The sequence below is a fragment of the Ahaetulla prasina genome, chromosome 2 (genome assembly GCF_028640845.1).
Source record: "Ahaetulla prasina isolate Xishuangbanna chromosome 2, ASM2864084v1, whole genome shotgun sequence".
Lineage (NCBI taxonomy): Eukaryota > Metazoa > Chordata > Lepidosauria > Squamata > Colubridae > Ahaetulla > Ahaetulla prasina.
Window position 1 is genome coordinate 271,257,601 of NC_080540.1, and position 21,298 is coordinate 271,278,898.

A 21,298-nucleotide genomic window follows, 5' to 3' on the forward strand; every position below is an offset into this window, starting at 1 on the left:
TTTTATAAATGGCTGTGGCTTCCATTCATTCAAAATTTTATTCAGTCAAATTTAATGAACTATTTACATAGTTATGTTTGTGATTTCACACATCAATGGCATTTTAATCTTACCTGTTTTGAGTTGGTTAAATACAATTTTGCACCAAGATTTAAAATTTGCAGCTTTACAAGATCATCTTCCACAGTGAAGCTCTTGGCCATTTTTCTTAGAACATCAGGAGCTATTTTCGGAACTCGTTCACAATATTCTCCAGTAAGCCAAAGAATGCTGGCTCTTGCAACAGGCACCTTAAGCAATAAATCAATTAAAATAACAATTTATAACCTTATTAAATTCCTTTTTGAAATTGCTTCTCTAATGGTACACTAGTAACAACTTAAGATAACTTAACAGAGACTCTCCCCATATTTTAACCTTTGAATTTACCAAATGATTATTTACAGCTAGCTGTGATTTTTCCTAGGGAGCTTTCCAAGCAGTTAGAGATTAAGTAATTGAAATTGCTGGTGAGATTAGTCATTTAGCTTAAAACAGGCTTCTATACCACTTTAGAAGAAAATAGTTCCAACACCCACATTAAAACAACTTTCTTTAAATGATGGATCAGAAAATGTTTTGCGATAATTTCATTGGGCTCCTGGAAATGCACATTTCCAGTGTTTCTTAAACTGATGGGAGTGAAAAAAATGTTAATTCCAAAGAAGAAGCAAAGTTAAGCAAAGAACTCCCTATTTTTACTATATTCTTAACCATTTGGACCAAGTCAATTTAAATAGCATACACATTTAAATACTGCTCTCTGCACATAGCCTAATCTTACTGCCCTTTGTATGTTTTGGACTTGTTTCAGGAAAGCCACAGTAGAGGCTTTCCTGAAGGATATTAAGCTTATAATACCCCATGAAAAGAAACACTGGGGACCATGCTGCTTTCCTGCGTATTGTCACATAGCAGAGCATGGGCACACAAAACTACTGAAATATAGGCACTCCCAATAGAATGGGACGTGATATTCATTATGTAAATACAGTCCTGTGGTTATAGAAGGTGGAGCATAACTATAAGGCTGTGTAGGACTACAATCTAGAAAGATCAAACACAGTTCCTCCCTGGCCAGCAGTTCTAATAGGATCTAGGATAACTTGCCACAGCTGACTCACCATGGCCAACTGACTGCAGGACAACTTGCAGTGGCCAACTCGCCATGGGACAAATCAACGTTGCTAGGACTCCACACTCTGGCTGATCTCAGCCTTGAAGACTTCTAACTTGAGAAGGTTCAAAACTAAAGCAAGACAAAGTCTACTGCAATTTACTTTTCCCTCTCGAGTTATCCTGCATTGAATTTCCCATGGCGATTTGTTCCATGGCAAGTTGGCTTGGGCAGATTGGCCGTGGCAAGTTGTCCAATTCTGGTTCTGATACTTATCTAACTGTTTTAAGAGAGAGAGGGCAAGATAGAGAACACTTTGTTTTTCTACTACGGAAAAAATATATTATTTTCATATGTCATTTATGCAAGGGAGAGGATGAAATGATAACTTTGGAAGAATATTTAAAACTTTCTAAATAAAGGAAGACACAGGATTTCATGTAACTTTTCATATATTGCTCAAGGAATCTGGTGGAAGGAAAGGTCCAAGGTGGCTGCACCCTTCTAGAATAAGTTACGTTTTTCTCTTTTTTTTTCATAAAAGGAGAAAAATAACCTAATTGGCCATTTGGGTGCTCTAAAAGTAACAGAAGCACTTTCCCCACCACCAAATGGGCAGAGATGTCAGGCAGAGATCTCTATTGGAGAAAAATACTGTATAAATATGCAATTGTTCAACCATTGAAACAATATTGTAGGATCAACATATATGCCACCTATTGCCTCCCATCGGCCTGTGCGCTCCCATAGGGAGGGCCTCCTCAGAGTGCCATCAGTCAAACAATGTCGACTGGAGGCCCGCAGGGGGAGGGCCTTCTCTGTGGGGGCTCCTGCCCTTTGGAATGAGTTGCTCCGGGGTTGCGTCAACTCCCCGACCTCCGGTCTTTTAAATGCGAGCTCAAGACCTTTTTATTTCACCGTGCAGGGCTAGCCTGATGAAATTTTTTAAGTGATGGTTTTATGATGGTTTTATCTTAGTTTTAATCCTATTTGGCCATTTTATAATCAGTTTTTTAATATGTTTTTAATTTTTGTTTATGTTTATGCTGTTTTATTTGGCTGTAAACCGCCCTGAGTCCTTCAGGAGAAGGGCGGTATAAAAATTGAATAAATAAATAAATAAATAAATATGATTTTAGAGAAATAACAATAGCTAGGAATTTATCAAGAGTTATGCCTGATTTAAGGACGTACCAACAGATATGATGTCTACATCAAAACATGCTCTGCAGAGGTGGGTTCTAAATTTTTTTACTACCGGTTCTGTGGGCGTGGCTTATTTTGTGGGTATGTCTTGGTGGTCATGTGACAGTGGGTGTGGCTTGATGGTCATGTGACTGGGTAGGCGTGGCCAACTCAATGTCGCTCACTTCAAGGGGTGTCTCGCCTGGCCCCTCCCCTCCTAGCCATTCCTTGTCACACCCAGCCTCAACGTATCTATAGTTCTGCAAAAATGTTTATTTATTTATTTATTTAATCATATTTGTATACCGCCCTATCTCCCAAGGGACTCAGGGCGGTTAACAGGCACTTAAAAACACATAAATACAGCATAAAAACAATTAAAAAACTTATTCTAAAAGCCCAGTAACTAAAAAAATATAAAAATAAAACCCAATTTAAAACCCGTAAATTTAAAATCTAACTCAGTCCTGCGCAGATAAATAAGTATGTTTTAAGCTCGCGGCGGAAGGTCCGAAGGTCCGGAAGCTGACGAAGTCCTGGGGGTAGTTCGTTCCAGAGGGTGGGAGCCCCCACAGAGAAGGCTCTTCCCCTGGGTGTCGCCAGACGACATTGCCTCGCTGACGGCACCCTGAGGAGTCCCTCTCTATGAGAGCGCACGGGTCGGTGGGAGGTATTCGGTAGCAGTAGGCAGTCCCGTAAGTAACCCGGCCCTATGCCATGGAGCGCTTTGAAGATGGTCACCAAAACCTTGAAGCGCACCCGGAAGGCCACAGGTAGCCAGTGCAGTCTGCACAGGATAGGTGTCATGCGGGAGCCACGAGGGGCTCCCTCTATCACCCGCGCAGCCGCATTCTGGACTAACTGCAGCCTCCGGATGCCCTTCAAGGGGAGCCCCATGTAGAGAGCATTGCAGTAATCCAGGCGAGACGTCACGAGTGCGTGAGTGTTGTTCACCTTTTTCAACTTTATTATCCACATACTATAGATGCACTTTCATGGACTACTGACAGGAGGAAATGGCTCACATGCTTTGCTCAAGAGTGTGATAGGCAACAGGCTTTTAAGGGGCTGCCAGAAAGAAGGGGGGGCAGTGTATTTTCCAAAGCACCAGAAGGCAAAACAAGAAGCAATGGATGGAAACTGAACAAAGAGAGGAGCAACCTAAAACTAAGGAGAAACTTCCTGACAGTGTGAACCAATATAGATTTCAGTCATAATTTCACATATAAAATAGCCATTCGTGTAATACAACCTGCATATTGTTCAAAACAGTCATTAGTATTATGGCTGATGTTTGACAGCAAGCCTAAAATTCCCATTCCCTCCCCACTCCAGGCGAAGATTACTTCAAAATCCCCATTCCCTCCCCATCCCACTAATCTGCTCTGGGAAGGAATCAAACTCCCCCCTCTTCATTTCCCAAATAAAATATTACTCAAAAGAAACAGCACCCACATAAGCAAGGAAAAATCAAGCTGCTAACAAGGAACTGCGTGATACTCATTCCGCATTCCTGCCAGCTGCATAAAAGAAACTTTGTAAGCAGAAAACAGCTACCAGTGTTTAGAGATAATATAAAGTGGAAGCCAGAAGTTCGGTTCCATTTACAAGCAGAAAACTCATTCGAGACAGGATATTTCACAATGGAAATTGCCCAAACTTTTTTAGAAACACAAAGCCCATGTTGCACAAACCCCAAAACTTCAAAAACATAGAACCATATAAGAATTCCTTCTCTTATCCAGTTTGTTGTTCAGCTGACCCAGAAACAAACTGCTTCTGCAAGTAAAAACCTCCTTCCAGCAGCTGTGTCAATTTAAAGCGATGGCATCTTTTTTTTCCCCCCTTCTTCTTTGCCAAGTGATCTCCTGGCTGAGAAGCGAGTCCTGATTTTTTCATTCTAGCCGATCAGTTGGGAGGCTTCTTGGTTTCTCAATTTAAAGCGATGGTGTCTTGTTTTTTCCCCCTCTTCTTTGTCAAATGAGTCCTGATTTTTTCCTTCTAGCCGATCAGCTGGGAGTTGGGAGGCAGCAATAGATTGGGGCGGGGCCAGGCAGAGGTGGCATTTACTGGTTCTCCAAACTACTCAAAATGTTTACTACCGGTTCGCAAGAACCGGGGACAACTGGTAGCAACCCACCACTGATGCTCTGATCATCTTTTCCCCTCTGAATATATTTTATTACACATATCAAGACACCAATTCATCTATAAAGTTGCAGGTAATCTACCTAAGTTTTTAGTTTAATAGAAAACTAAAGTTGCTAATCAAGCAAGGCTACTGATAAAAAATGAATATTCAGTGCTTTATAATTCCTTCCAAACCAGTTTATCATTATCTTATTTATTCATTTATTCCACTTTATTTTTATAAATAACTCAAGGTGGCAAACGTACTCGTTTCTCCTATTATTCCTACAACCACCACCTTGTGAGATGATTTAGGGTTAGGATTAGGGTTAGGGGGTTAGGGTCAGCTAAGAGTACCTGGCCCAAAGTCATCCAGCCAGCTTTTGAGTCCAAGGCAAAACTACTACTTGTAGTTGCCTGGTTTCTAGCCTGGTACCTTAACCACTATAGACCAATGTCTATGGAGTCACCCAGGTCATGATTGTCCCAAAGGTGCTTTTTCAAAAGTCAACTGGACTTTCTTTGTTTTTTCTTGAAGATATTCTGTTTCTCATCCAAGAAGCTTCTTTAGTTCTAACTGAATTGTAGAGAATGGAAGCATGTATATCCTTGCAATCATCTGGTCAACACAACATACACATGCACACTTTAAACCCAAGAATACACTAAGGCAGAAGCTTGGCCACCCCAAGGATAAAATACCGACACAAACTGAGCAATGTGATATATGCAGTACAATGCAATGATACATGTGCAGATCTGTACCTTGGAGAAACAAAACAACTATCGTATTTTTCGGAATATAATTTTTCGTAATATTATATGCACTGGAGTATAAGATGCAGCTTAGTTTTTGGGAAGGAAAATAGAAAAAAAAATCTGTCTACCAGGTATTTATCTGGCTAGTGTCCTCTGGTCAGCTTCAGCACATTAGTTTGCTAGTTTTATCCTCTGTTTGGGGATAAAAAACAGCTTCTAAAGCACAGCTGAGAGGGAGCAGCAATGAGAAAAGCAGGCGAAGCAGGGAGATCCCTTCACTCACTAGCACCTTGTTAGGGCTGAAAAAAAGAAAAAGCTACGTTCAGAGTATAAGACGCACCTGAATTTTCAGTCTCTTTTTTGGGGGGGGAAATACGGTACTTCACAAACACATGGCACAACATAGGAAAACAAACCCACCAAGATAAGATTCAGCAGTCCATCTGCATTCTGGACAGAGGACCAGTTATTTGAAAAAGGGGTCAAAGATTCATCTACAATAAATTGAATAGCCCTCTTTCATAGAGGGGGAGGGATATGACATCAGCTTTTTCCTGTTTACAACACGGTCCTTTCAGCAGTTCCAATAAGGTTCCACATCCATTTGCAATATTCAGGTGACCCTGGAGGCATAGATAAACCTCCACGTGGTCTCAATGACTTCAGAGAGAGTACTAACGACCAGATGACCAGGAATATAAATCCTTTCATGCTCCACCATTCAGTCAGAACTAAAGAAGCTTTTTGGATGAGAATCAAAATGTCTTCAAGAAAAACGAAGAAAATCCAGTTGCGTTTTGAAAAAGCACCTTTGGTACTATAGACCAATCTTAGTCTACCTGTTCTAAATTTTCCAAAATTACTGTAAATATTACTAAGTGGAGTTAAAAACATTACTATCTGAAAAGAAACTCAGAAAACATCTCTTGCTGTTTACTAGATCAGGGTTCCCTAATTACTGGGCAGCAACCAGGGGTGAAATGCTCCCGGTTTGGACCAGTTCGCCCGATCCGGTAGCGATGGCAGTTGCTGGTTTGGAGAACAGGTGGCAAAAATCCCTGGCCCTGCCCCCCCCCACCGCCGCCTCTGCTGAACTGCACCATCAGCAGGTTTTTTTTTTACTTTTAAAAGCAGTTTTTCTTCAGCTGAAAACATGCCTTTAAAAGTAAAAAAAAGGCCTTTGAGGATCCCGCGGCTCAACTGAGATCGGCAGAGCCTTTAAACTCTTTTTTTTAAAAAAAAAGTTTTAAAAGGCTCCTCCGGCGATCTCACCTGAGTTCCTCATCAGCAGAACCTTAAAAACCATGTTTTCTACAAGCTGTTCAGCCAAAGAGCTTGTAGAAAACTTCCTTTTAAGAGATTCTAAGGCAATTACCTGATTACTGATCTAACGCATGGCTTTCCCAGCCTGAAAGGAGCAGTTTCAACACAGACAGAATCAGTTGCTAGCTAATCTATTTCCTCAGTGAGCAATTAATCTGCCTGTTTTGCTGGCTGAGGAACTCTGGGAATTGAAGTCCACAAACCTTAAAGTTACTAAGGTTGGAGACCCCTGATTTAAAAAATATAAATTAAATAAAATAAAAAAATAAAATAAGATATTTGTGCAGCTTTCTGAGATTTGGTAGTGTTCTGTAGTGTTTCACTCTAACTACACAAACACACAAAATCTCACAAAGCTGTATGTAGCATTTGTGTGTGTGTGTGTGTGAGTCAGTTGTGTTGTGTGTGTGTAAAGTGTGAAAGTTGGTTTTTGAGCTTTTTGTGGCTGTGTGAGGTTCCTGCTTGTTGTAAGGGCCATTTTGAATGAAGTGTAGCTGCTTTTACATTGTGTGTGAGTCAGTTGTGTTGTGTTATGTTGTGTGTGTGTAAAGTGTGAAAGATGGTTTTTGGTACCACTTATTGTTTTGTATACTTTGTTTATTATTTATTGTTATTGGCCACGCCTACTCAGTCATCTGACCACCAAGCCATGCCCACCAATTAAGCCACACCCACAGAACTGGTAGGGAAAATATTTAGATTTCACCCCTGGCTGCAATCTATTTGGAACTGGGCTGCGTGAGCAGCAGGAAATGTGTTTGCATGCGAAGGTTCATTCACATGAGCAGCAGAAGAACACATGCACAAAGCTCCACTCATGTGAGTGGAGGCTGCTTGTGTATGAATGTTGATTCGCATGAAGAGCGTGCGCTTGTGCATGAATGTTGATTCACTCTCACAAATAGAGCTGTGCATATGCACGTGCATGCCTACCACTTGCAAGGAGCAATCTTCCCCCATGCCAACTAAAATATAGATGGCTTATATCTCTAGTTCTAGACTCTGGATGAAGAAGCATGAAAGACACTGTGTAAGGGATGAAGGTGTCAAGATAAGGACTAGTGCTGGTCAGACCAGAGTTATAAAACCAGCCTCTTATGAGAACCAGAGTTAAGGCAAAGTCACTTTAAGTTTCTTCCTTTCCCAGGTTTAATTTATGTTTTGTTAACTGCCATATTCCTTCTACAATGTCATCTATGTGATTCTGTATTATGCTGATATATGACATTTTTGTTGGCAATAAAACAACTTACCAAGCAGTATCAAGTCTTTTAAGAATAGAGATTTATATTTCAGCCTGATCTGAAATTTGAGCCATATTGGGCTGCCTATCTCAGAAAATGGGACAGCTTTCTTTTTTGCCCTTGGTTTGTTTGTATTTGCTTAGGGTTAGTATAGATACAATCTACACTACAATCTGCAATCTGTAAGTGATCTATAATAGATTATCTAATATAAAAATATTCTTAATGTCAAAGGGGTACATAATATATTGCATTAATTGATTTAAAGACAGCTTTTGACTCAATTCACCAAAACAGGTTCCGGGCAAAGTTTATCACATCTTATAATGGAATGTATGAATGACCTTGGGAAAAGAGAGGAGGAGATGCTCCCTAGGAAGCAATCAGACGAAAGGCAGGAGGCTGCAATTGCTTAATAGCCAGATAAAGAAAGTTAACAAAGGGCCTCCATAATAGATCAAATAATTAAACGCGGAGGCAGGAGGTCTCTGCTTTCAATTGGCAAGGTTCTGTTAACATAGCTTTACAATAAAGTGAATTAGTTCATATTATTGTGTATCCTGTCTGATTTACCAGGGAGAACTGACACATCCTTTATCTTCTGTCAGCTTCTACTTGAAACTTCACAAAAGCACTCAAATGTTTATTTACTTGACTGTTTATTTAACCATGCAGTTGATCATTTTTTGCCTCCTTCGTTGTTCTAGTTATAGATGTTGATGGTTTTTACATTGTCATAAATAAATGATGAAAAAATGACCAGTCAAACTGGCACAGGCGGCAGAGTTTAATTCACTGAATACTATGTGTAGCCCCAAAAAACTAAGTGCTGAATTTCCAACATTGAAGGGCAAATGATAACTGTTATGAGCAAATACACATGAAAATAAAATTCTTGCAACCTTGTTCATATACATGATGTGACTTATTCAATTTCAGTCATGGAAAATAATACTAAACTGAAAAGGCCCTTGATATATATCAGGAAAAGGTTTCTTTTCAAATCTTCTATATAAACTCCTCCTGAAGACAGCATTGCTTGAACAAACAAAGAAAATAATGATTTTCATGTAGTCTTTGAATCTTGGCTGTTACTCATTAATACATCCAAATGTATAGTGAGACAAAAAGGAGCCATAACTCATCTACTGTTTCGGTTCACTAATCTCATTTTTCTCAATATCCTGCCCTATCCACAGGGATATCAACTCTGAAAATATTCCTAATATGATTTACAAAAAAAAAAAGGAGTAAAATTTGTTTAACTGTGGTCAGCAAATGCCACTTTAAATCAAAGCTTACATGCTATTCTCAAGCAAAGTAATTCAATAACTTTTCACTAGTGAAAAGTTATGGAGCAGAAAACTAGTTACGAAACAAGAATCAAGCTTACTTTTATAAATTCCCTTGATTCACAAGTACCATGTATACATAATACTATTAGGCGAATTGTCTCATTTGACATTACTGGACATAGTAGAATATAGGTTTTACTAGATTATTAGAAGCTTAAATAGTCCTTTTAAGAATATAAGAAAATATTACAGGTATTGGAGCAATATTATATTTTACTGTGGAAGATTTGCCAAAATACAAGCCAGAGACTTTTAGGCAACTCAGTTAAATGTAAGAATTTGAGTTTATGAGCAATGGGGAGTTTAATCTGTTATTAAACAGGATGTTGCAATCTGCTTCTCATGTGAAAAAGAAAAAGGCCTGTAACTATTGGAGAAATATAAGAAATTGTTATTTTCAAGAAACTGCATCTACTTTGACACTGCCAAGAACTGCAATATTAATCCTCATAATAAGTAGATATAAGGTGCATACAAGTGAATATTTACTATAGCTTTTGACCAATCAACAAAATGCAACATATCCTATAGCTCAAGTGTGATACTTATATAAAATTAGCTGAATACAGTTATTTTGATTATATAAAAATGATGGGCTATAATTTTAATAGCAGTATAAAAGTACTTAGTAACCTGTAATACACTAAGTTACACACAGTAAACTTTTTTCTGATGTCTTTATGGTATCAAGCACCAGAATCTACCCTCAGGATCAAGGAATCTGCTCTCCCTTCAGATTTGACATTTATTTTCCCTTGAATAATAAAGGGCCATATCTATTTTCACTTACTTTTGCCAAACTTATCATTTTCTTCACCAAGGCCTATTTAAATGTCTTTCTCTCCTCCATCCTGGAGAATAGATTTTCAAAGCAGCAATCTTTTAGTGGTAGAATGGCAAGGCAATAGCTGCCCATGCCTGCTATTAATTTTCTTCTAACTTTCCTGAAAAGGTTCTGATGTTTCCTTGAATACACCAGAACAGATTCTCATTTCTATTTTTTTAGATGGGTGTTCAAAAAGATGGGTGTTCAAATACTAACATTACAACAAAATCCACCTTATTTCAACTTTTTATAAGAAAAATCATTTTTTAAAAGAAAAATAATTAATATCCTATAGCACTATCATCAAATTTAGCCTTTACAACCCGTTTTCTGTATTGAAGTTCTGTATTGCCAAATAATCTTGCTTGTTGGTGCTTGTAATAGCTATTTCTCTTCACATGGACAATAAAAAGAAACTTGGGAACCATTTTAGTTCTTTCGAGGCCTATACCTGTTGTTACACAAGATATGAGCCACAATTTCCAAACCACCAGCAAACATGGGGACATTCTACGATAAAAAATATTTTGGTCCACTGTTACTTTTTAATTGGGATGATCAATATGTGACTCCTTGCAGTTTCCTATTGAGATTGTGTCAGTGAAACTCAGGACAAATTGGCTGAATTTGGAACCATGCTTTTGAATTTGGGGAGTTTAATGCATTCTATTCTATCCTGAAAAGCTACAAAATGAGCCAAAAATGTGTAAGCCATGTGTCCAGAGAAGGTCTGGAGTATGAATTCTGTCACACCCATCTTGAAAGTCATCATAATAACACTTACGTTCACAGAGTCATTAAATCTGAGCTACTTTGTGTTCAAAAGCTCTAATCTCAGAGAGATTCGCTTATCTAATCAGGAATATCAGGGTCTGTCACTCTAGAAAACTACCACTGCCATTTGTTATCATAACTCTGTTACAATATTCATTTCTTTTAATAGCAATCCATTATAAACAAATATTTCGCAATATTTATATTTGAATTTTATTGTTATATGTATAAAACATCCATAAATAAAGATTTACAGATACAGAAAGCAACAGACTAAAAAGATGCATTGAGGAATTGTTAGACAAGGGAAGTTTTAAATGTTTTAGTCCATTTACCCAATTAAATATAAGACTGATGTCATTACTACATAGTGAGAATGAGATTATTTCTAATATTCCAAAAATTACACTGCATTAAGACCTTACTCCCAAAGTGAAATTGGGCTAAAGAATAGTAACTGAATGCTACATTAATTTTTAAAGTATAAAAGGTATAATCACCTGGCAGAACCAAAGCTACTTCTACATAAGAATGCAGGAATAATTTAAATATTAAGACAGATTAGCTCAAGAGCTACATTTGCAATGTTACAAGAAATATCTCATAATATTATTAAACAGTCTTTTGAAAGACTGTAAAGGCTCCCTGTGTATATTACATTTATATGAATATACAACAATGAAATCTGTTTTATTGTAGGAAAACATTTTATCATTATCATTAAATATTGGCTAAATAACCCCAATGGGAAAAATAAAACTTCGGGGGGGTGGGGGTGGAGGAGTAGGAGGAAAGAACAAGAAGAGCAAGGGGGGAAAAAGAACAAGAAATCTGTTGCTCATATCTGTGAGCAGAAGCATCCTTTGGCCAGAACTGTCCTCCGCAATGTCAAATAATCTATCCATCTAATTTTAAAGGTCAGGATGCATTCTTGCTTCCCTTGTCTGTATCATCCTTAAATAATTCACACACAGTTATAAAGATAGGAAGTTAACTGATCCTTTTCCTGGCTTTTCCTGAATTATATGTAAGGACCCTAAATATGTAACAATAGAGAAAATAATAGATTCAGTACACATTTCTGTTTTGTATTATTCTTGAAGATCAAACAAGACTGTAAAATATACTGTCTGTTATTTTATATACTACACTGCATAGATAGACAAATAGTTATGGATATTATTCAAACCTGTGGATTATATACAGTGGCTTTACCAATGAAGGAAATTAAGTTCTAAACCAGGAATAAACATGATGTAATATTTATCACATAAAGCACCTAATATATTCCCCTTCACATAATTTATGAGAAATTATGATGACATAGAATCTCAGATAAACCAGCTACATCTGAGTATATTTTGCTATCCTTCATATTATAACCTGAGAGTTTTAAGAACAATTCTTATACTTATAAAGCATGGTATTTAGTCATCTTATTTGCTCTGATAAGATTTTTCAAGATAAACCTGAATACAACTGTGCTGCAATGCATTACTACAAAATGTAATCAATACAAAGCAAATGCTAATTTGCCTGAAGCTTTGAAACATATATCATAATCAAAATAATCCCAACTATAGCAAAACATTTATGGACAGATGTAACTTTGAGTTAAGTTTACACCAAAATAAACCTATCCACTTTTATCTTAGTCTGATCATACCATATCATACAATAGTTTGTCCCATCATACTAGTAATTTTTTTACAGATCCAAATTCCTCAGAAAAGAATTACCTTATGTTCATACATATGTATATAATATAGTTCAGAAATAAGATATATTAAAGACTACATACAATATACTTCTCATCCTATTAGAAAATGTAGGTTAGAGGTCAAGATAATAGATCATTCAGTAATAACCCAAAGGGCAAAATATGGTAGATCTTAAGACCATACAGGCTAATACAGGAAATTTAGTGCTGATGTTATTGATGTAGGTAAGATAAAAGATAGAATATAAAAGATAAAAGAAATGTGCAATGCTTTGAATTTGATGTGGAAGAAGTGTTACAGAATCTGCAAGAATGCAAATACAATATTTATCAGCAACTTATTAAAGCAGCTGCATTGCTATATTACATTAGGAACTCATTAGCCAAAGTGACTCTGCTCTTCCTGTCAGTATTTAGACACACCAACGTATTTTTTTCCATAACTACTTCTTGACATGGGAAAGGTTCGTCCTTTATGAACCTTTAGGATGATATGGTCTCACTATCGGTCTGATACTAGAAACATACATGTGGCTGAAATGAGATGCAGATAGTGTTGGGCTGTATTCCAAGCACTTTTTCCTAATCGAATCTGAAGCATTAGGAGATATATATTAATACAGATGTTGTACAATATTGATAACACTTAATTTGCAGGTTAAAACTTTTGAGCCATTAATTTACTGATCAACGGCATCATAAATATTAAAACATATGTTTCGTTTAAAAAAGTATTAATACAATCCCTATGTACAATTTTTGTATTTCAAATTATTAACAAATGTAGTTAAAAAAAGATCTTATATCTTCCTTACATTGTCTGTATGTGTGTGCGTTCATGCTTATATTTTAATGTACTGTATTTTTCGGAGTATAAGACGCACTGGAGCATAAGATGCACCTTAGTTTTTGGGGAGGAAAATAAGAAAAAAGCTGATTGGCAGGTGGATTGGCCTCCCCCAATACCTCCAATCAGCTGTTCCCAGAGGTGAATTTTAGCAAAAGGTTCCTTGGTTGTGAGCCTTGCTTTTTTTTGCCTTGCTTTTTTTCCCTTTTTTTTCCTGTCTCTGAAACTCTGTTTTATCTGCTTCTGAAAGCCTCCAAAACAGAATTTCAGAAAAATTGCCTCTGAAGCTCTGTTTGAGAGATTCTTTTCTGAAGCTCTATTTGGGGGCTTTTTTTCTGAAGCTCTGTTTAGGGCTTTTTTTCTAAGCTCTGTGAAGCTCCATTTGGGTTTTTTTTTCTGAAGCTCTGTTTCTGATGCTTTTTTCAGCCTCTGAAACCTCCTCTTGAGAAGCTGAGTGGGGCTACATTCAAAGTATAAGACACACCCAGGTTTTCACCCTATTTTTTGGGGGGAAAAGGTGCGTCTTATATACTGATTTTCCCATTTACTGTAGAAGGTACATGGAATACACAGACTGAATTCAAAAAATTCTAATTTGTTGGATAATTATCTTGAACAAATGAAATTCAGAGAAATTTTGGTTTAAAAAAGTCTAAACATCATAGTATAATCATGTAAATACTCAATACTTACAGTTATACTGTCAAGGAGCCTGGCCATTTGTTTAATTATTTCACCATGGTGTGCTGGTTGTGTTTGCAGCAGCTTCTTAATTACTACTATGCTTTCTGCTACTACTATTTCTGGTAAAATAAAAGAATAAAATACGTTTTTAAAAGATATTTTAAAACGTCAAATAATTAGAAAATTGGTATTTATTTCCAAAATATGTTGGGACAAAATAAAATATCCTCCAATATTCAGCTTAGTAGTTTGTTGATATCCTGCACTTCTGCAGAACAATAAGTCTATTAGGACAGTCAGCCTTATTGTTGTGAATAAAGTTGTTTCTTTTAGTCAAGACTGGATACTAGTTCCACAAAATCAGGCAAGATGAGTGGAGCAATATCAGCTTGGATAATTTTGAGTTTATGATCTTGAGGAATCGGATATGTTTGATTTTAATATGGATTTAGACAGGCTACAAGAACATAGAAAAAGATATTGCATTAGACACACAAAAGAAACCAGCTGATGTCTGAATAATTAAAAGGGATATACAAGTAACATGACCTAGATAACTTTCCTATATTGGGTTTACAAAAGAGGCTTGTTAAAGCTTTGAAGGATTTTGGAGAGAACTATGTTCAGACTAAATCTAAACAAGATGGAGTTTTTGCTCATCCATAGGCCTCCCAGTTGTTGCTGTTGATGGGGTCATAGCCCATCAATGGAGAAGTCTAGGACTTGTGGGTTCTCTTCAAGTTAAAGCTCCTATTTCAGCAGCAGATGAAGGCTCTTGTCAGGAGGTATTTGCCCAACTTCACTGACATGCTAGTTCTTGGACTATCTAGTCCAGAAAACAGAAACTCCTGCTCTTGTCACATGGTTGAATTAGGGTAACTGCTATAAATGCATCTGTTATACTTGGAGAAGCTAGGCTGTTGGTAACTAATACGGAATAACACTGATTTTTTAATTATTTAGTTGATTGTTAATTGGCTTTGACCCAATGCAGCGGCCCACATGATTTTGTGCAGACCTCGGTGTGCACATGTATTTCCTCTCCTGTGGGAGCTGCATTGGTTGCTAATTTGCTTCCAGGTGCAATTCAAGGTGCTGGTTGTCACCTTTAAAGCCTTTCATGGCTATCTGAGGGTCCATCTCTTGCCGGTCACATCTACCCAACCCACTAGAGCGGGGCGGCAAGGAATGTTGCGGGTCCCATCCCCTAGGGAGATACACCTGGTGGGATCCAGAAGAAGGGCCTTCTCCATGGTGGCTCCCTCTCTCTGGAACATCATTCCCCCAGAGATTAGATTGGCTCCAACTCTAACGCTCTTTAGGAAGGCGCTGAAGACCTGGTTCTGCCAGCGGGCCCGGGGAACCCAGAGCAGGATAGAACCCATTAAATGGCTTGTGTGATGTGTTGTCGCTAGGGAGGGGGGGGGGTGGAGTGGGGGCTATTATTTTATTGATTTATTATTTGATTATATTCTTCTATTTGTTTTATTTTTTATATATGAGGTTTTTATATTTGTGTAAGCCACCCTGAGTCGCCATGTGTGAATAGGCAGCAATATAAATTTTCTAAAATAAATAAATGAATAAATACATTCAAATTGTCAGATATTACCAATGAAGTCCTTCAAGACAAGGTATTGCATTAGGGAACACATTAGACAAAGTGACTCTGCTCTTCCTGTCAGGTCATCAATGCACTTCTTTCATGAAATGAAGTGACATGAATTGGACTATATGCTTTTTTTTGTATATTTGTACTTTATTTTTACACTGTAAGCCCAAAATCAATTGGAGGCAAGTGTGCCGAAATCAAATAAATAATCAATAAAATTGTGAGACTGGTTCAGAGTAAAAAATCATGTAAGTAGGTTGGTATGTAAGTAAACAAATAAATTAAATAGTGAGAGGAGATGGAAAAGATACTTAAGCACACCCACAACTTTCATTTTTCTTCTATAACTACTTCTCAACGTGGAAAAGCTTCATCCTGGATTCTAAGTACATTTGTGCAATGGAATTTTAGGAAGAGAGCAGCAGATGGACATAATTATTTCTGTCTATTAATTTTATTCTACAAATCCCCCCCTTCCTGAGAATTTTTGATTCAGCAAATATTGCTGTTCACAAGACATTGCTGGAATCTGTAACTTTCATATAACAATAAAATAATGCAAATATGAAGGTATATTTTGAAACACATACTTATGTCTGTAATATAGGGAATAGCAAAATAGCAAAATAAGGTACTTCAGCAACTGAAAAGACAGTTATATTTTAATAGTCAAAGTGATATAATTCCACAGAAAAGCATCAATAATAATTTGGACACCCAATGAGACTATAAATGTGCTATATATTTCTAATTTTTCTGAGCTATACATTAAGAAAGAAAAAAATGAATTATGAACTCTGTGCATATTTATTAATGGCTAAACAGTTTGATATGCTTTTTTAATAACACATAAAATGCTCATATTTCTCTGCTTATAGCACCCTCTGTAGTACAGCTACTTTAATGCAACAGTGAAAAATGAATTTATATTCTATATGAAAGTCTAGAGTATGGCCTTCTAGATATTAGTACATCAAGATTAATCTTTGGGGAAAAAAATCAGAATCATTTTGAAGATCCTGGAATAGGTGCAATGCTACTATTTGTCCTACACTCATGTTGTTTAAGGGAAATGACATCTCTATGTAGTCCTCTAATAAGGGTCTACTAGAAAATGTTACTAGAAAATAAAAGTGTTCGTTCATTCAGAACAAAATAGAATAATTAACTTACCATCCCTATTGGACAGCAAACATACCAAGCCATTTAGGCACGTGTCAGTCACTTCTGAGATGTTGGTTGCACATCTGCCTATTGCCTGGATTGTAGCTGCAGCAAATTGCTTATCTTGGCTTTTCACATATGTCTGAAGAAAACAAGAATTTCATTATCTCATCAGTTTAAGAAAGCCATACCACCTAAACTAGCTTCAGTGCTTAGTAACAGTTGTGGGGATAGAGGATGTGCTAGCTGTAGTTATTCAAAACATATCAGAAGGAATCAGTCTATTTTCATGTACAATAGTAATGCAGAATAACTCAGTTACAAGTATTAGTCTGAGCACACAAAAAAGGTTGGTTCATATGTTGTTTCAGAAACATTTCAATCTATTAAATTAGCATAGCCTAAGGAAAGCCAGACAAAGAAAAAAATACTTTGAAGGAATATAAATTATGGGTATATTTGCATATATGGCCACTAACAACCACCATCATTACTCCAAATGCTTTAATCCTAAAATATCAGAATCTTCCTTACCTACAACATTAGGAGCATTAAACAAGTTTGCAAGGACAGAAGAACATGAAATTAGTTTAAATCAGAACATCAGATATGTTAAATAAAAATATAAATAATGCACAAACCTGAAATTCTCTGAGAAGAGTTGATATATTGGCTTCATTTGCTAGGTTAGTTAAAATTTCAAGCTAGAAAACAAGGTAAAATGTTACGGTAATAGAGATATACCACAATTATTTTCTATTTCTTATAAACCATTGAAAACTGTAAATATAAGACAGTCTTATCAAATTAAAAATGGAAAGATATAAGCTCCAAATTTGTACCTGTTAATACAATATTTTTTCCAGAATTAGAGAAACTATATTAAAAACAATATAATTTCTATCTATGCATCATAAAATACTTTGCACTGAAGGAACTCCTAAGCTGAACTCATGCTAGGCAAGCTGAAGTTTTTACTTCGGTTATGGAAGCTTCCTAATTTACAATAGAATAAAATAAGATTCTTTATTGGCCAAGTGTGATTGAACACATAAGGAATTTGTCTCCAATGCGTAAGCTCACAGTGTATATATAAATAGCAAGTAATATGTCATAAATTATAATTACAATAAATTTTATTTATAAAAATGTATAAAAAAATTTCTGGTCTTCCAGAAGCATTAACAACATTTATTGAAAATAAAAGGTGGCTGAGACCCAGTGCTTTGACCATGTGTTTACTAACCAAAACAAACACAAAAGTTAAGATGGGTTAATATTTAATCCAGGAAGACTAGAAAAAAACAAGAATCCAATAATAGCATCCAAGCAACAAAATTACTGTGGCTCTTTCTTTCTAGATTTTCAGAAGAATTTAGAAACTTTTCATTTGTGAAGATCTTACAAAATGATCTTGAGTACAAACAGATCTGTACTTAACTCTCCTGTTTCTCCACTATTTTGAGCAGGGGTCTCCAACCTTGGCAACTTTAAACCTGGAGGACTTCAATTCCCAGAATCCCCCAGCCAGCAAAGCAAAGCTGGCTGGGGATTTCTGGGAGCTGAAGTCCTCCAGGCTTAAAGTTGCCACGGTTGGAGACCCCTGATCTTGAGGGTAACAACTCCAGTGATGATACCACTGTCTAATACTTGCTACTGATTCAGCTGTTTCATATGATCCATTCTGATCATATTTGATGTGTTGCACTGCAGGTTATTAGGAATAGGATACTTCTTCCATCTTTTTTGATCAAGTAAACCCTGAGTTATTGATCTGGTGATATTAGTCACTTGAGTAAGTATATGCTGCCCTGAGACTAGGCTGGGAAATATTTGAAGAGATAGATAAACTACCCATATCTCCAACCAATAAGTACAATGAGCAGCTTTCTTTTCCAAAGCATTTTCTCTGCATTACTGGTCAAGAACATTTGTTCCTTGCTCAGGAGAGTTCCAACTCATCACTAATGCTAATAATTGGACTTCCTAAATCATCCCCCTGTAAAAAAAGTGAAACCTCAATTTAATAATCTGCTATTTTATGTACAACATACTAAAACTTTGTTTGGACTCAACTTCCTACCCCATCCCTGCGATGATGGGCATGTTTGTTGTTTCTGAAATCTGCATAGACTGTAGCCATTTTTGCATATGCATTAACGTTTTCCTTTTATACATTTACAAGTCACCTTTCTCCCAACCCAGAAAAAGGGAGGTGCTTGAGCTCTCCAGTGCTGCCTGTCTTCTTCTTGAATGCAGCACAGAGAAAGAAGAAGTCTTGAATGAAGTGGTTCCTTTGCATAACTTCAGTGTAAATACCATCTCCTCCATGCTGTTTTCTTAACATGATTTTTCATTAATCACCTCTTCATGGCAGGACATCAGGTTCTGCTTTCAGTGTCCTATTCTCCCTCTTACCCTGTTCTGCAGAATCCACTTGGAGTGAGTCACTTGAGTAGTTTCTCAGTGTGTTCTTCTTGGGGATTGATGAAAGACTAAATGGAAGAGTCTTGAACTGACGCTTATTTTGGTAGTAAAAATATCACATGAATGTTCAGTGAAATGTTGAATGGAAATTTAGACATGTCTGTAACAGATCTATGAAAAGCAACATGTCTCTAGGATGAATTGCTTCTGCTGTAAATCTCAGTAACTAGATTCATATGTAAGAAATATATTTATTTTTAAAGAATAACTATAGTGTTAGCATAAACTTATTAGTGCAACACTTATAACAAGCATACCTTTAATGTCTTGATCATAGTTGGATCAGTTGATCTAACATAGAAACTCTTCAAGTAAGGCTCAAACAGCCCCTGGATGGGAAAAAAATAGAATAAGAAATCAATATCAACAAATATGAAGATCAAAATGAAGTATTTTGAACGTATAAAGCCAATATGTCAAACCTTGCGCTGGATCGACATTGTTGCTATATTCTGGAGAACAATATACTGTACTTCCCTAAAAATGAATGGAAGATGATTAATGTCTTGCTTAATTATCTCTCCATGAGAACTATGTAATGAAAAAAAAATCAACTGAATATAAAATGATAAGACTGCTTTTATATAGAAAGATTAGTAAGGTACTTACATATATATTTTATACAATTGAATTTGACAAATATTATTTACATAGAAACTCATATTATGAGTATCATCATAAGTGTATGCAGAGATGCAGGGGGTTAGTTATATCCACAATTAACCACGAATTTTATTAGAAGATGAAAGCCATACTGAAATGTCTAACGTCTTATTTCATTGATAGAACAATAATTTTATTCAATATTACTGAAAATATTTCAATAGACTCCTGAACTTCTATGTGAAATCCCTGATTAAACCTATATTCTCAAATTAAATTTAAAGATTATCTTATTTGATTTCATTTTAATAAGGAGCAGTAATGTGGAAAATATAAAGGTTGACAAGAAATAGCATTTTGTAGTAGTAGAAGAGTTTAGAGGAGATCCCAATATTGTTTAGTGACTTTTTTGGTTTGGTAGAACAGAGTTCCCCAAACTTTTTGGCTTTGTGGACCAACAGGGCAGGCAGGGGAGGAGGGGGAGAAAGGGAGGTTTCAGCATAAGCACTGGGCAAATGCACATGTGCAACTCCATTTGTGAGAGCTGTGGGCACATGCACCTGCTATGTCCCTGGCATGGTTCGGAAAGGCTCAAGGCCAGGTAAGGGTTACAGTCCGAGGGTTAGTAACCCCGTGGTAGAATTTATGAACCAACCCCACAAAAGAAACTAATATAACTCTAATGAATACCTTTCTAGATCATGCTAAGCCAAAAATAAATTTAAAAAATCATTATAGCTCAGTTTTGTTTCATATGAATTGGATATGTAGTTGTAACAATTTATGGGATTTAAGCAAATTTATACTTAATGTACTGCTATTATATTATTATCTATATTAGTTCCCCTAAATGTTTGGTAAAATGTATTCATTCAGAATACATTGGTACTCAAATATTGTATATGTTTACTTTACTTATAATTGATAAGCTACTGCATATCTGGTCTAACATTTGAAAATTATATAAACTCCACAGCTAGGATGATCAATAAATTTGATTTACCTGTTACTCCGTAGTAAACGCACTAGGGACTTAGCAACTATACCAGCTTCAGAGTTGGGTGCCACATGCCAATAAAGTTGTGCAACTGCCATCACCACCTTTAAAAAAAATAGCCATTATTTGCTAGGGATCAGATTCATCTATAGAATATGTTAATTCCCTTGGTATCTTGAAATATTTGTTATTTTTCTTTTTAAAACTATGTTCTATTTGTTAGATTAATTAATCTTTAGCACCTAATTCGCCAACTACAACTGTGGCTGGGTTACGTAAGATTGAAACAAAAATACAGAAAATTAGAGAGAACTGGGGGGAAAAAAGGAAAATAACACCATTAAGGCTGATCACAGTCATAACCTTAATCGTTATCAGATTTGGCTCCTCCAATATTGAGACACAATGCCTGGGGGAAGAAATTTCAGGACC

General features: G+C 36.4%; 1 protein-coding gene across 3 annotated transcripts in view; it reads right to left on the minus strand.

Moving 5' to 3' along the window:
• Nucleotides 1-21,298, minus strand: part of AP3B1 (adaptor related protein complex 3 subunit beta 1) — a 184,193-nt gene that overhangs the window by 96,932 nt on the left and 65,963 nt on the right. For all 3 annotated transcript variants that reach the window (XM_058169359.1, XM_058169358.1, XM_058169356.1), the window contains 7 exons: nucleotides 20,873-20,970; nucleotides 19,689-19,743; nucleotides 19,524-19,595; nucleotides 17,421-17,483; nucleotides 16,789-16,921; nucleotides 14,013-14,122; nucleotides 114-290 (listed from right to left, as the gene is read on the minus strand). In XM_058169359.1, coding sequence (XP_058025342.1) covers nucleotides 114-290; nucleotides 14,013-14,122; nucleotides 16,789-16,921; nucleotides 17,421-17,483; nucleotides 19,524-19,595; nucleotides 19,689-19,743; nucleotides 20,873-20,970 — 708 coding nt within the window. The remainder of the gene's footprint in view (nucleotides 1-113; nucleotides 291-14,012; nucleotides 14,123-16,788; nucleotides 16,922-17,420; nucleotides 17,484-19,523; nucleotides 19,596-19,688; nucleotides 19,744-20,872; nucleotides 20,971-21,298) is intronic.